Raw genomic sequence first — 16,240 nt, 5'->3', positions numbered from 1 at the left:
TTCAAGTCCCTGTTTTCAATTCTTTTGGGCATATACCCAGAAGTGGAATTGCTGGGCAATATGGTAATTCTCCTGTCAATTTTTTGAGGAGTGCCATTCTTTTTAATACCTGTATAATATTCCTTCATAGAAATAATATTCCTTGAATACGATCCAAACACACATCTCCTGGCAAACATTTAGGTAACCTCGATTTCTTTTCCTATTGTAAACGATGCTGCAATTAACGTCTTTAAGGTATGTACATCTTTGTGAAAATACGCACGTATTTCTGTGGGAAGACTCCTACAAAGGTAATGCTGGGTCAAAGGTAAGCACATTTGAAAGTTAAACGGTCATTGTCAAATTATCTTCTAAGACGTTTTCACCAACATGCAGTCTTAGCGTCAATGTATTTGAGTGTGTCTACCTGCATCCTGGCCAACACTCAATGCTTCAATCTTTTAAATTGTTGTCAACACGAAAGTTGTAGTTTTGATTAGCATTTCCCTTCTTATGACAGAAGCAGAACATTTAAAAAATTTTTTATTTAATATTTATTTATTTATTTTTATTTGGTTGTGTCAGGTCTTACTTGTGGCTTGCTGGCTCCTTAGTTGCCGCATGTGGGCTCCTTAATTGTGGCTCATCTGCTCCTTAGTTGTGGCATGCAAACTCTTAGTTGCGGCATGCATATGGGATCTAGTTCCCTGACCAGGAATCGAACCCGGGCCCCCTGCATTGGGAGCGTGGAGTCTCAACCACTGTGCTACCAGGGAAATCCCAGAAGCAGAACATCTTTTCCAATGTTTACTGGCAGCTTGTAGGTCTTCTTCTGTGACTTGTCTTTTTCAATTCTTTGCCAAGAAGCATTTTCAGTCCTCACTTTACTCCATCTTTCCGTCGCCTTCGACACTGTTGCTAGCTATAGAACTTTAGGTTTGAAATGGTTTTCTGTTGGAATTCTGCAGACAATGTTCCACTGCCTCATAGAATCCACGGTTGCTATTGAAAAGTCCCGTGTCATGCTGATTCCGGATCCTTAGTATGTGACCTGCTTTCTTCTGTCTGAAAGTGTTTAGGGTCTTCTCTTCAGCCCTGATGTTCTGAAATTTCATGACATGCCTTTCATGGGTCTCTTTGCATTCATCGTACCAGACCCCTTTTAATCAAGAGACTCATACATCTGTTCCGGGAAATCTTCTTCTGTGGTTTTTCTTAAGTAATTTCTTTTCCTTTGTTCTTTCTTTTTTGAACTCTTCTGGTTGAATGTTAGGCTTCCTGGACCAACCCTCCAAGTCTCTCTCTTCTTTCTTTCTTTCCTTCTCTCTTGCTCTCATTTTTATTTCTCTTGATTTCAATGTCTAACTCTTCTACTGGATTTTAAATTTCAGCCCTCATAGTTTTCATTTCCCAGAGCTTTCTTGTGTTCTCTGTCCAGTTTTCATGGCATCCTCAGGAGGATGCCAAGCGAGGAGGGGCGGGGGTGTATAAGGTGGCCTGGGCTCCTCACTCTGCCTTCCTCCTCTCCCCTGAGAGCTGCCTCTGAGGTCCCGCATGGCTCCTCCAGTCTGGACTCTGCTGCTGCTGCTGGGGGCTGCCTGGGGCCAGGGCCACATGCCTGCCCCTGCCCGGTAAGCTGGGCTCAGGGGGCAGTTGGGGGTGGCTCTGAGGAAGAGCGAGGGGCAAAGCTGGGAGGGGCAAAGCTGGAAGGGGCAAGCGGGCTAGCGATGAAGGGCACAGCCCCGGGGAGGAAGGCGGGAGCCTGATGGGTGTGAGAAGCATGCTGAACAGGAGTGGGTGGAGCCCCGCAGCCCACAAGTCTGGACCTGAGACGTGTGAGCAGCTCAGTGGGAGCAGGACAGAGCTGAAGTGCGAGGAGACAGGAAGCAGGTGCAGAGCCGGGGAGACAGGTCTGAGGATGGCAGGGGAGGAGAGAGAGGTCGGGCCCTCAGAAAATGGACAAAACCCAGAGCAGACCCAGCGGACAGAGAGACAGCAAGTAGGAAGCAGCAAGAAATGATGGGTGGCTTGGTGTCCTGGAGCTTGTTTAAGGGGATTTGAACAAGCAGGACTTGAACTACTAAAACAAAGGGCTGTTCTACGTGGCCCACACCACCTGGAAAAGGGCAGCTGGCTTCTCTGCGGAATTTGTAAGGTGTTGCGCATCTGTGTGTTCAGTTGGGGCAACACCATCCCTGACACCCACCTGGCAACATGGGACCCATACAGTCCCTACTCTGTGGGGAAAACTTGGGCGATAGCAGGGAAGACCTCGACCCAAAGGAAGGAGATTGCTCAGGTTCAAATGCTTAGGCGCTGCAGTGAGAATTCCCGTACAAAGAAACTGGTTCTTTCTCATGCGAGAGAACCCCGTGTGACATCCAGGGCATAGAGGGGTGGAGGGAGCCAGTGGGGATGTGAGGAGCCTGGAGGGGAGATGCTTTTTAGGAAACAGATGACAACTTAAGGTGAGAAGGCTGTGAGTGACCTTTTTGAAAACCTTCAAGTAAATATATGTCACTGCATACACGTTGACACAATATGGATAAAAAGAAAGGAACAATCCTCCAGAAAGCTCACAATCCTGGAGGCTTAACAGTTCTTGGTAATGACAAGATCACTTTTTTTTTTTCTCTCTGTCTCCAAATCAACGCCAAGGAAAGAGAAGCCTCTGGATTGGAAGCCCGTCTCTCGCAGCTCGAGGGAAAACTGTGAGTTGGAACCTGGGGCTGCTCAGTCCCTCCCAGGGGTGGCCACCCAAGGTGCCCTCAGGCAGGGTGATGACATAAATATGAAATAAATGTGTGAAGGGCAGCCCTCAGAGGATGGAGGGTGGAGGGAACCGGGGAGGAGTAGAGTACAAGTCCCGCCTGAAAGATCCACATTCAAATGAACAACAAAATGTATGCTGCCCAGACAAGCCTGCCTGACTGGGACCTCCGTTTGCAACCCCTGACCTAGTCATTCTGCCCCTCACCGACCCCAGCCCTGAATTTCTCCTAAGAGAGGACTTATTTCTCAGCTTCTCTTTCCCAAATCTCTGCTCTGGACCCTAAATCTTAGTGGCCACCTTGCAACCCTGCTCTGCTCCCTCTCCCTACCTCCTACCCCCCCAGCCCCATTGGCTCTGCAGCCGACCCCCTCCCCTCTGCCCTCTCCTGGCCTCACAGTGGCCCTTTCTTCCCAGCCGTTCTCACCCAGTGTGATTTTGAGGATGACTCCAGACCCCTCTGTGATTGGAGCCAAGTGTCCAAAGATGACGGGGCCTGGACTCGGGCCAGTGAGCCCTCCCCCACCAGCAGCACCGGGCCCCCCGGCGGGTACCCCAATGGAGGTGAGGAAGCCGAAGGTTTAGGGAGGCATCTGGGAGGTGGATGCTGGCGGATCTGGGTGCAGGGAGGCAGCCGGGAGTGATACCTGGGCTCTGGGAAGGGGCGGTGGGCAGGGCCTCACCATCCCTGGCTCTGCCTCCCCCAGAGGGCTACTTCCTGCACATGGACTCCAACACCTTCCGCCCGGGTGGGGTGGCCCGCCTGCGCAGCCCCCCCGTATGGGAGCAAGGCCCCCTCTGCGTGCGCTTCGCCTACTACATGTTCGGGCTGTCGTGGGGCACCCAGCTCAAGCTGCTGCTGACCACGGGCCCCAAGGGCAAGCGCCCCAACGTGCTCTGGAAACACATGAACACGCAGAGCCCCTCCTGGATACCCACCGCTGTCACGGTGCCCATGGGGCTCATCCTGCCCAGTCGGGTGAGGCCGAAGGCACAGCCTGGGGTCCCAGTGGGAATCTGGCTGTGGGGAGTCCAGGAGGGGCTGGGCTGGGACAAGGAGGGGGCACGGGGGCTGGACCACCTGAATTCAGGCAGGAAAGTGGGAGCCCGAGGCAAAGGGGCTCACAGGGTGGGTCATCCCCTCCTCCCTCCCGCAGCTGACATTCGAAGGAGTCAGGGGCAACACAGCTTATCTGGACATCGCTCTGGATGCCATCTCTATCCGTCGGGGCTCCTGCAATCGGGGTGAGCCCCCGTCCCTCCTCCTCTTTCTCCCCACGCCTGTACATCTGCCCAGGTGGCAGGAGTAGCTCAGGGACCGTGACCCTGGTTTCTTCCAGAGTTGGGGCGACTTGCTTCCCTTTACCTCCACACCCCACACCTTTGACCCCTGAAGCAGCCACATCTAAAGAGAGGTTCTCCTGGAACACAGAATTGTGGTGACACCTGTCCTAGAGTGACCAGCCATTCTGGTTTGCCCTGGGCGGTCCCTCTTTTAGCACGAAAGTGCTGCATCTCAGGAAACCCCTCAGTCTCTGGCAAACCTGGACATTTGGTCAACCTGGCTGTTTCCCCAGATCCATCCAGAATTAGCACTCTAGGCTGATGTTAGAGATTTGAGGGGAACAAATTCAAGGGAAGGAACATTCCAGAAGCTGCATGCCAGGAGCCAACACTTAACTGAGCACAGGAACTGTGCTAGATGCTCCCACACGTGATGTAACTTACAACAGGCAAGCGCTGTTGTTCCCAGTTTATCGATGGGGAAACTGAGGTTTGGGCAGCCTAAGTAATCTGTGCCAGGAACACGCCGCTGGGGAGCAGGACCATATCTGGCTTGCAAGCCGGCCATGCCTCACATTAGGACCCAGCCTGGGACTCAGAATTCTGACTCCAGACTGAGTCATACTTTTCTTTTTTTAAATTTTTATCTTATATTGGAGTATAGTTGATTAACAATGTTGTGTTTGAGGCATACTTTTCTGCCTCCCCTTAGAAAAAGCTAAATCCTTCCTCTTTTCTTTTCCCTCAGTCTGCATGATGCAAACGTGTAGTTTTGACACTCCAAATGATCTCTGCGGCTGGAGCTGGATCCCGACGGCCTCTGGGGCCAAGTGGGTCCAGAAGAAGGGGTCAACAGGGGTGCTGAACGTGGGGCCTGAGGATGACTTCTCTAGCCCTGGTAGTGAGTAATGGCCATGCTTCTTCCGTCCTTTGACTTTCTGAGCTTCTAGTGACCTTTGCGGGAGTTTACGATGCTTGCCTGACCACCCTACAATAACTCTCTTGGGATGGCCTGGGGTGAATATCAGCAACCTCAGACCTCCATCAGCTTAAGTTACAGGACAGAAAACAGATTCTAAGCACCCAGCCTGCTTCCCCCACTGCCACCCCAAAAGCCCTACCCGGTAGACCCAACACGGCCGGCTCCTCACCTCTTTTCCCTGGCATCCTTCCTTCTTCATTCATCCAACAAATATTTATTGAGCACCTACAATATGCCAAGTCCCAGGCCCTTGAGATGCATCAGCTTACAAAACAGACAGAGAACGGTGGGGGACAAGGAGGTGACAGTTCCTGAAACAATAAAGAAGTAAATTATATAGCTTTAAGATGACCAGTGCTATCAGAAAAAAAAAAAAAGTTGAACAAAGTAAGGGGATCGGGAGAGCAGGGTAGGGTGGGTTCTAAGTTTTAAATAGGGTGGTCAGAGTAGATCTCATACAGGTCACATTTGAGCACAAACTTTTAGGAGGTGGGGAAGTGAGGCATGAAATGATCGAGGGGAAGAACATTCTAAGCAGAGGGGCCAGCCATGCAAAGACCCTGAGGTAGCAGTGGGCTGGGGGGTGGGTGTTGAAGTACAGCAAGGAGCCACGTGGCTGGGATGGAGAGAATGAGCTCAGACGGGTCCTAGGAGGGGCAGACCATTGTCAGGACTGATTGTGGCTTTTATTCCATGTGGATGGGGAGCCTTTGCAGGATTTGGAGCAGAGGAGCGACCTTATCTGACTTACGTTTAAAAGGATCACCTGGGTTTTTTTTTGTATGAGAATCCACTGAAGGGACGGGGCAAGGACAGAGGCCGTTCTTCTCCATCTTTCCCTGCCCCCAAATCCTTGCTCTCCTTCCTCTGATCTTTCCTGCTGCCTGAGGTCTGCTTTCTAGAAAGACCTGGTGAAAACCCCACCCCACGTTCATTCTACGCCCCTGGAGAGCAGGGCAGGGCCAGCCCACCCCTGCATCCCCCTTACCATTTAGCACCAAATCCCGTGCCCAGCAGTTTCAGTAAATGTTGTTGGGTTTGTTTGTTTTTTCCATTTTCTCTCTTTCTTTTTCCACCTTTCTCCCTTCCTTATGTTTTTCCATCTTTCCTCTTTTTCTCCCGCATCTCCTTTTCCATTTCTCAGACGTCCCAGTATCGACACTGGTTGCGTTCTTTCACCATTTTACCCTTTCCCTCCTTCTTCCCTGTTGGTTCCTCTCTTTTCTCTCGCAGTTCTGCCCACTCCCTCCTCTTCAGCCGTCTTCTCTCCCTTTCAGAAGCCCACCTTTCCGGGCTTCACCCTCCAGGCAGAACCCCGTGGGGCGTCCGGCACGTGCGTGCGCGCGGTCGGAGGCCTCTTTAATTCCCCCCCTCCTTCCCCCGGCTACCAGTTGCGTCACGGAACGAGGTCCAGGCTGATTGGCTGCCTGAGCTGGCGGCAGACGGGAGGAGATCCCTGCCGGTCATCATCAGATCCGGACTCTCACCACTCTGCGTGAATCAGCTGTGCCCAGTGGGTTAAGAAAAGGAAGAGGATGTGACTGTGGGGGGACCTCAAAAGTCTGAATCCAAAGGACAAGATTCTGGCTGCTTCTGAGAGGATGCCGCGTTTCCTGGGCGGCGCCCGCGTCCTCACCCAGAACTGCGAAGCACCTCTGGAAGGATCCAAGGCCTCAGCCAGTCGTGTGATGGGTTTAGGTCCATCTCAGTGCCGGCTGATCCTAGGCAACTGTTAGGGCTCCCCAGGGCCAGGCTCCCTGCCCTCGCAGCCCCTATCCCTGTGCCACCCCCCACTTTACTGGCCTTTTCCTCCCCAGGTGGCTTCTACATGCTCCTGGACCCCAAGAATGCAAAACCAAGGCAGAGATCTGCCCTGCTGAGCCCTCTGATCCAGTCCTCCGGCTGCCTGAGCCTGTCCTTTCACTACACCCTACATGGCCAGTCTCCTGGTGCAGCCCTCATGGTCTATGCTTCTGTCCTGGGTGAGAGTGACAACATCATGGCATTTGCACTGTCCCGAGGCTCTTCTTCCAGGGTTGGGTTGACGAGGAAACATGGGGGCATCTCTCGGGGTCTAGGGAAATCTGGGATACTTGCAAGATGATTCTGCGGAGTGGAATTTGGGAGCGGAAGGCACAGGGTTCTGGAAAAATAGATAAAAACGCCAGGAGAGTGAGAGAGAGAAGGACGTGCTTGCACTTGGGGGAGGGGAATCCACTCCAAGTAGTCCCTCTGCTACTCAACCTTCTGAGTATAGGTTTGAAGTCATTTTCCAGCCCCCGTCATCTCACTGCTCTCTTGGCTTCCTTCCATTGTAGGCAGAATCCGGAAACACACACTCTTCTCAGGACAACCCGGACCCAACTGGCAGCCTGTTTCTGTCAATTACACAGGCCAGGGACAGATTCAGGTACAGAGGAGCAAGAGGTCAGGTCTCCTTGGACATGGGAGGTGCACCTGATATTGACAAGGATTGAATGTCTGGGCCCTGGAAGCCGGGTGCCTGGGTCCCTGAAGAGAGTAAAATCAAATGGAGGGGGGCTGAACATTTGCGCTGTTTCCTCACTCCCGGCCCCTTCTCCCTCTCTCTTCAGTTCACCGTGGTGGGCGTGTTTGGAAAGATCCCAGAGCCAGTGGTGGCGGTGGATGCAATCAGCATTGCTCCCTGCAGGGGTGAGAGCAGCTCTGAGAATGGAGGTTGGGGATGGGGGAGGAATAGAGAGCATGGCCCAGATTTCTCACATCTCCCATTTTGATCCCCCAGAGAGCTTTCCTCAGTGTGACTTTGAAGATGAGGCCCATCCCTTCTGTGACTGGGTCCAGACATTACAGGATGGCGGACACTGGACCCAGGGAAGTAAAAATACACTCATCCAGGGTACAGGCCCCTTGGGAGTCTCCCTTAATGGAGGTGAGGAGATGGAGGACCCCTCAAGCCAAGGAGTTACTGAATCTGCTCCCAGCTACGGGGTGGACTGGTGTGATTGACACAAGATGTAGGTGGTCAGGATCAGCCAGCGGGTGTTTACTGGGAAGCTGCCACGGGGCCAGAGCTGTGCAGGCGACAGAGGTAGAGTGAGTTGAGGATTCTCGTGGTTCTGGGGTCACTTGAAACCCCCAGAAGATCCAGGTATAGTGCTTCATTGAGCCCAAGGCCTCAAAATCCACTGGGTCATTTTCAGTCAAGACATTTACTGGTGCAGCCAACAAAGGAATCTGGGTTGCTGGCTTGGTTTTCCCTTTCTTTCTGATCCTGCCTTCTTCAGTTAGAAGTCTAAAATGAGCAGAGAAGAAAACAAAACAAACAAACAAAAAACCCACTGCAATGTGGGGAGTTTGGGTGTTTGCATCAAATCCCCATTTGGAAAGCAAGATGTCGCTCAAGAAAGCACCAGACTTGTCCTCTGGAGGTTTCTCATCTTGCCTGTTCCCTTCTTTTGCCCAGAGGGTCACTTTGCCTACATTGAGGCTGACAAGTTCTCCCAGGCAGGCCAGTCTTTCAGACTGGCAAGCCGGACCTTCTGTGCCCCGGGTGCGATCTGTGTGGAGTTTACCTACTACATGTATGGCCTTGGAAACGGCACGAAGCTCAGGCTTCTGTTGGGGAGACCTGCAGACAGTTCCCCAACTTCTCTCTGGGAACGAGTTGGGTCTCAAAGCGCTGACTGGCTGAACGACTCCATCACCGTCCCTTCGGGACATCAACAGCCCATGCAGGTGAGAGACAGAGAGAGTTGCTCTTTAAGTGTCACTGTGAGGCCAGGTGAGGGGGATATAACGCCTGGGATCAGGGAGCACAACCAGGGCTGAGAGGATGGGACACTGGATAAGCAGCAGAGCAGAGGGCACTCTGTGTTCCCTGTGAGGCTCTCTGGCTCCTGGAAGGGGCCCGGGCCCCCGTTGCACTGTTGAGGCCAGAACAAGGCGACATCTTAGCAGAGGACAGACCGGAGAGTTGCTGGGTTGATGGGGATTCACTTTCATTTCTTTCTTGCTTCTTTCTCCCTCGTACCTTCAGCTGATGTTTGAGGCCGAGAGGGGCACCAGCACCGCCTTCGTTGTTGCTCTGGGTTTCATCTTGATCAGTCACGGGACCTGTCAAGGTAAGACAAAACCCCAGGTTCCGGAAAGGGGGCTGTGCTGCAGGGTGACCATCTCTCGGGCTTCTCTGCTTGAGCTGCTTAAAATGCAAGTCCTCTTTTGTGCTGAGTCCTCAAGCAGCTTTGTTTTCTATATTATGCCCACCCGTACCTTCCCAGCCCCATCAGAATGCTTGCTTGAGTGAATGTGACTTTGATGCCGTGGATTTCTGTGGTCGGACCCCTTACATAGTGAATGGTGATCCTGAAGGGAAGGCCGATATCCTATTTGTTATGTGTTTCCTGTACCTGGCGCAAGATCAGACATATGTTAGGAAAGGTGTTTGTCAGTGTTACCTGAGTGGAGGCTGGGGCAGGGAGGAGAAGGAGAAGTGTGAATGAGTTACTGCTTTGAGCGCACCCATTCCAATTAGCTGTGAGTCAAGGGGGTGGTGGTACGATTCTGACTAAACTCCAGGGATTTATTTTCTTTGCAGGATCTGCGTCAGTAGCGCCTCCTTCCAAACCTCCTGTTACCCGCACTGGCCCTCCTGAAACCCCTGTCCGCACAGAGAAACCTGTGGCCCCTGAGGAAACACCCACCATCCCCACTGAAATATCCACCGTCCCCGCAGAGAAGCCTGTGGCCCGCACAGAAAAACCGACTGTCCCTAGTGAAATATCCACGGTCCCCACCGAAAGGACCACCATCCCCACAGAAAAACCCATGGTCCCCACCGAAAAGACCACCATCCCCACAGAAAAACCCACGGTCCCCACCGAAAGGACCACCATCCCCACGGAAAAACCCATGGTCCCCACTGAAAGGACCACCATCCCCACTGAAAGGACCACCATCCCCACGGAAAAACCCACGGTCCCCACTGAAAGGCCCACAGTTCCCACGACACCCCAGCCCAGCCCAACTCTTGTACCCACCTGGCCAGCAGCTTTCGTGATGCCAAGTACCTCCATGACCGCTGTGACCCAGGCCACCACTGCAACCCCGAGACCTACTCCAGGTGTGTGGTGGAGCATCGGACAAAGAGCTAGAGCTGAAAGTCAGAGACAGTGATGAGAGAGGGCGGGGGAAACGGATGCTTCCAGTAGAAAACTGCAGTCTCAGAGGAGAGAGGAACCAGACACGATGACTTTAGAAAGAATGATGAGGACGACCCTGAGTGAGAGGGCCGGGGGGGTGGGGCATGGGGGAGTGGGAGTTGTTGGGAACCAAGCACTAGACTTACTATTGCTTTTTTTTTTTATTGAGATATAATTCACTGCCGTAAAAATTCATCCTTTCAAAGTGTACGATTTGGTGGTTTTAGTATATTCACAAGACTGTGCAGCCATCCTCACTTTTCCATTTCAGGACATTTGCATCACCCCATAAAGAAAGCCCGTACCCATTAGCGGTCACTCCCATTCCCCCCACCCCCCAGCCCCTGGCAACCACGCGTCTGCTTTCTGCCTGTTCGGTACATTTCATACCATGGAATCATATAATCGGTGGTCGTTTGTGACTGGCTTCTTTTTTCTCAGCATATGTTGTTGTCAAGGTTCATCCAGATTGTAGTTTGTGTCAGGACTTCCTTCCTTTGAATAGTTGAGTAACGTGGGCCTCCTTCTTCAAGAAGAACGGGAGTGGGGGGTAGAGGGGAGACAGGAGGAAAGCCGGGGGCTTGACGGAGGCTGTTTTCCCCTCAGTGAGCTGCCCGCCGAACGCCCACTACGAGCACTGCGCCTGTCCAGCATCCTGCCAGAGCCCCACACCCAACTGTGGGCTCCTTTGCAAGCCCGGCTGTGTCTGCGATCCTGGCTTTCTGTTCAGCGACTCCCGCTGCATCAATGCCTCTTCCTGCAATTGCTTCTACAACGACAATTACTATAAGGTGAGACCCCAGGATGCCCAGGTCCTCTGAGGGAGACTGCGAGCCGAACACCTGGGGTCCGGCGCCACCTACTCCCCAGGTGACATAAATTTGGATCCATGGGACATTCCCAAGGGGTCAGCTCTCGGGCAGCTGTGACACGGTGGTGGAGTCATTCATTCGGTGTGTGTTTTTTTTTGCCTTAATTTTATTATTTTTTTTTTCTTGGCCACGCCACACGGCATGTGGGATCTTAGTTCCCCGACCAGGGATTGAACCTGTGCCCCTTGCAGTGGAAGTGCAAGAGTCTTGACCACTGGACCGCCAGGGAAGTCCCTCGGCTCTGTTCACACAATAAATACTTGTTAAGCACCTGCTTTGGCCCAGCCTGACACTAGGCTGTGCGGAAGATCCTGTCATCCCGTGGCCCTGTCCTCAGTGCTCCTGGCAGCTTTGATATTTCTATATTTCTCCGTCCTGTACTGGCAGCCATGATGCATTAGACCAGCCAGGTGGTGCAGGTCCCTTATCTCCATCCTGAGGAAAGTCAGGGGTCCCTGAGTGTACAGAGAGCCCTGGACACTGAGTGTGTTCAGGCATTTTCAAGGCAGAATGAGGCATTCCAGAACCTTCTTCCAAAGGAACTTGCAAATTTTGATAGGCTAGGTCAAAGGAGAGGAGATAACTGTTCTTGTCTCTCCTAATTGATGCCCACCCCCATCCCCCCAGGAGATTCTGGAGGAGCACAGGCTCTGGGCCAGCGCTGTCCAAAAGGGATGGCGTGCAAACCTCACACAGCATTTACTTGTCCTAATAACCACATTAGAAAAAAAACTACAAGGAGGGAATTCCCTGGCGGCCCAGTGGTTAAGACTCCACACTCTCACTGCTGAGGGTCCGGGTTCAGTCCCTGCTCGGGGAACTAAAATCCCGCAATCCGCGAGTGAGGCCAAAAAACAAAGAAAAGAAAAGAAAAGAAAAAGTACAAGGAAACAGGTTAAGTTAACTCCAGTCATCTACCCGTTTTAGCATGTAATCAATGGTTATCAATGAGATCATTTACGTACCTTTTTTTTTTTCTACTAAGTCTTCAAAATCCAATGTGTATTTTACACTTACAGCCTATGTCAGTTTGCACTGGCCACATCTCAAGAGCTCAGTGGCATGTGGCTGGTGGCCATTGTATTGGACAGAACCGCCCGAGAGTCAGGCCAATCTGAGCTCAAATCCCTGCTCCGCCACTCGTTTGCAGTGACCCTGGGCGAGGTTCTTCCTTGACTTATTCAAATCTGTTCCCATATCTATAAAATGGGCACAACAAGATTTTCTACCTCATTAGGTTGTTGTGAAGGTGAAATTAGATCCTGACACAGAGCAATTACTTAATAAATGCTAATTATTATTGTTAGCAATTTATGGTAAATATATGTGACCTGTTAATTAAAAGTTCAGTCAGCTATTCATTAGCATCCAGTTCCTCTTCTCAGCTCCGGCATTCTCCCCATGGGGCGTCTGAGTTTCTTGCTTGCCTCTTCGGGGGCCCCTTCCTCCTCCAGCCCTCTTGACCTGTCTCCCGGGCGTCCCTGCGTCAGTGTTGGGAGTAGCTTCAGCTGCAGCCGGGTAGAACTATCTGTCACAACCATCAGCACCAAGCATCTCTTCCCTCTGCCCCGGGAGACACATATGAACTTATTGTATGTTCACTTATGCATTCAGTAAACGTTTGTTGGGTACTTTCAACCCTCTTGGCATTGGGGTCACCATGAATAGGGCATGTCCTTGCTCTCCTAATGCTGTCAGATTCCGGGGGGGCACATAGGATGTTGGTTCGTTCTTTCATTCCGTAAGTACTTATTAAATGAGAACTCTTTGCCAGGCACTGTGCTACGTGTTGGGGCTGAGATAGTGAGTAAAGATAGACATGGTCCCTCGCAGGGGCGCTTATCAAATAATCACGAAGATGAATATAAAAGTGCAATTGTGGTAAGTCCTGGGAAGGAAAGGTACCCAGAGGTAGTCAAGGAGGTCTGGAGAGTCTTCCTGAGAAGGTAGCAACCCTTGAGCTGAACTCCGCTAGTTGCACAGGAATGGGTTAGAGAGGGGGAGAGGGACACGTTCCAGCACAGCATGTGCAAAGGGCCTGGGGTGAGCAGGAATATCTGGTAGGCGATGAGGAGAGGCATCTGAGCAAGGTGAGGTCTGCAGGAGGAGAGGGGGCTACAGCACGGGGTGACAGAGGCTGCCCAGGAGCTACAGCCTCGTGACTCCGGCCCCCTTGCCCCCAGCCAGGGACAGCATGGTTCAGCCCCAGCTGCACAGAACGTTGCCGCTGCCAGCCTGGCAGTCGGACGGAGTGCCAGCCCTATCAGTGCAGGACACGTACAGCGTGCCAGCTGAAGAATGGCCAGTACGGATGCCAACCCTATGGTGAGACCCTCCCCTCAGGCTGTTCCCGCCTGTCCACGTGGGTGTGACACCAGGGTCCCCATCCCTCCCTCGACCAGGGGAGCCCGGGCAGGCCACTGGGTGGGTGAGGCGGCCCTGGGGCCTGGCCTGGTGAACCAGCTTCACATGTCCCCGGCGTCCCCTCGGCAGGCACTGCCACCTGCTTCATCTATGGAGACCCTCATTACTTCACCTTCGACGGGAGGCACTTTAACTTCATGGGCAAGTGCACCTACATCCTGGCCCAACCCTGTGGCAACTCGACAGGTAGGATTCTGGAGATGCCCCCCCACGGCCTGGGCGTGGGGTTTGAGATCAGAAGAGCTGGGCATGGGGTGCACTGGCCGGCAGGAAAGGGCCAGAGCCTCTGGCAGGGGCAAGATGGGAGCAAGGCTGGCGGTAGAGCAAGAGATGACACGTCCATCCCCAAGCAGGACTTTGTGAGGACCAGACTATGGGGAAAATGCGGGTTAGGACGCCTCTCTGTATCCGTCGCTTCCTTGGCCGGCTTGGACTAGGGCGCGCCTGGCAGAGGAGGTCCCCGTCCCCTGGGGGGACAGATTCGCGGCACGCAGCCCCACGCTGTTCTGGACAACGCCCCACTCCTGCCAGGGTCCTTCCTCCCTTCTTGAACCGTAGAGCCGCCACCTCTGTGGCCCTTTATCCTGACAGGACGCAGGGCCGGTTGGGGATGGCACCCTCAGTGGGCCCTCAGAAATGCTTCTGGAATGAGCCCCTGGGCGCTCTCCACCCCTCTCCCCGTCCAGAGCCATTCTTCAGGCTGACGGTGAAGAACAAGGAGCGAGGACAGGAGGGCGTGTCCTGCCTGAGCAAGGTCTACGTGACTCTGCCCGAAACCACCATCACCCTGCTCAAGGGCAGACACACGCTGGTGAGTCCGTTCTCCACTCAGCCCTGCAGGGCTGCCGGCCTTGGCTGTGGCCTTGTCCCGCCCAGCTCCTCCAGCCTCCCAACCCTCCAGAGCATTCCACGTGGAGCAGAAGAGGTCATTAGCGTTGCGGTGGGGATGTGGGAGTCGGCTGGGGGTCCTCCTTGACCCCCCGATCTGTCTCTCTGTCTCCTCCCTCGGCTCCGCCTTCCAGGTTGGGGGTCAGCGAGTCACCCTCCCAGCCATACCTTCTAAAGGCATCTTCCTGACTCCAAGTGGGCGATTTGTGCAGCTGCAGACGGCATTCGGTCTTCGGGTGAGATGGGATGGTGACCAGCAGCTGTCTGTGAGCGTGCCCAGGTGAGGGGGCGACCCAGCGAGGCAGCTACCACTCCTCCCACTCTGCCCCTCCCTCTCCCGGGACCCTCCCATCCCCGGCCCCTGCCATCCCAGGCGCTAATTCTCAGTCGTGGGTAGGAGACACCTAGCTCAACGGGCAGGCCTCCCTTTGGTTGAGGAGGGGGAGGAAATGGTTTCAGGGCAGTGTGATAGTAGCAGGATATATACATAAGGCTTTGGGAATGTTCTAGAAGGAGTTGCTAATGAGTCGTGGGGGCCTTCAGAAGAGTGGTCCCTTGCCTGCAGTCTTCAAGGATGAGTAGCTCCCCAGATGGCCAAACAAGGGAAAGAAAGACTATAGAAATAGTGAACAGTCATTGCAAGGGAAATAGTAGAATGTCTTAGGGCCAGCAAGAAGTTTGTTATGGCTGGAAGATGAGGTGTGAGCAGAAGCGGACGAGGGGAGGCGTAAAGATGGCTCGGAGTGAGAGCTTGCGGTCCTTGCGCGCCTGGTGCCTGGCGTGGAACCCTTGTTCCGAGTCTGCACCACTTCATCGTCCACTCGCCTCGTGCCAGTGGCCTCCCCGACTCATCCCCTCTCTGCTGTGGTCCCTCAGATGCCGGAGGCCCCTTCTCTCCACTAACGCCTCCTCCTCCTCCTCCCCTCCCCCCGGCCCCCCGCAGCACCTACTCCAGCAAACTCTGCGGTTTCTGTGGCAACTACGATGGCGACAGCAGCAACGACAACCGGAAGCCGGATGGCAGACCAGCGCGAGATGAGATGGAGCTGGGTAGCAGCTGGCAGGCCTCGGAGGATGGGGACCAGGAGTGAGGACCTCCCCGCCTCCGTCTCCGCCCTCCTGCTCCTTTGCCCCTTCGAGGAACCAAGAACCCCGACTGGCATCACCCCTTTTCTCCTCTCTCCTCTGCTGCACACCCCCACGTCTGTCATTCTTCTCCCCGCTCCCGTTCCCAGCAGAGTTCATTGCCACCACGTTCACCCCCGGCCCCACCATCAGTCAGTCATCCCCAGGCCATTCTGAGCAGCCCCGCCTCTTGCTCGTCCGGCTCCAAGTTTTCCCACCTCTTGGTGTTCAGATGTCCTCCACTAGGGGGTGCCGAGAGCCGGGAGACTGCTGGGGCGGGGTGGGCATGGAGGTGAGCCTCGGTCCTTAGGGCGTTTGGGGTGGGTCTCTTCCAGGTGCCAGGAGAAGCAGGCATCTCCCCCACCTTGCGACACTGCCTTGCAGAACACTGTCGGGGCCAGAGTTCTGTGGACGGCTCACGGTCGCTCACGGAGCTTTTGAGTATGTGCGGGGGTGAGGGGGGGTGCAGGAAGGGCCATGGGGGCGGACCAGGTCCTCCGTGGCAGGAGGCGGGAAGTTCTGCTCCCTCATTCCTTCTGACCTGGCCTCTCTCCTCAGGGCCTGCCTGCCTCACCTCAGGGCCTCTTCCTTCTTCGACAACTGCATGTTTGACATGTGTAATTTCCAGGGGCTGCAGCAGATGCTGTGTGCCCACATGTCGGCCTTGACTGAAACCTGCCAGGATGCCGGCTACGTGGTGAAGCCCTGGAGAGGACCCCAGTTCTGCCGTGAG

At 53.9% G+C, this 16,240-nt stretch overlaps 1 protein-coding gene across 1 annotated transcript in view; it reads left to right on the top strand.

Moving 5' to 3' along the window:
- Window positions 1–1,639: 1,639 nt before the first annotated feature.
- The window catches only part of ZAN (zonadhesin), a 31,603-nt gene continuing 17,002 nt past the window's right edge, over window positions 1,640–16,240 (top strand). The window contains 21 exon segments of the mRNA XM_082360336.1: window positions 1,640–2,693; window positions 3,170–3,316; window positions 3,460–3,731; window positions 3,910–3,997; window positions 4,785–4,937; window positions 6,836–7,000; window positions 7,337–7,428; window positions 7,613–7,691; window positions 7,783–7,929; window positions 8,464–8,735; window positions 9,037–9,121; window positions 9,595–10,119; window positions 10,805–10,989; window positions 13,254–13,395; window positions 13,564–13,680; window positions 14,181–14,305; window positions 14,517–14,662; window positions 15,326–15,469; window positions 15,843–15,896; window positions 15,898–15,948; window positions 16,066–16,235. Of these exon segments, the coding sequence (XP_082216462.1) occupies window positions 2,591–2,693; window positions 3,170–3,316; window positions 3,460–3,731; window positions 3,910–3,997; window positions 4,785–4,937; window positions 6,836–7,000; window positions 7,337–7,428; window positions 7,613–7,691; window positions 7,783–7,929; window positions 8,464–8,735; window positions 9,037–9,121; window positions 9,595–10,119; window positions 10,805–10,989; window positions 13,254–13,395; window positions 13,564–13,680; window positions 14,181–14,305; window positions 14,517–14,662; window positions 15,326–15,469; window positions 15,843–15,896; window positions 15,898–15,948; window positions 16,066–16,235 (3,262 nt within the window). The 5' untranslated portion in view covers window positions 1,640–2,590.

This window comes from Balaenoptera borealis (genome assembly GCF_965194805.1).
Source record: "Balaenoptera borealis genome assembly, chromosome: 16".
Taxonomy (NCBI): domain Eukaryota; kingdom Metazoa; phylum Chordata; class Mammalia; order Artiodactyla; family Balaenopteridae; genus Balaenoptera; species Balaenoptera borealis.
Note: the sequence above shows the minus strand (reverse complement) of the source record. Positions and strands in the feature narration are given on the sequence as shown.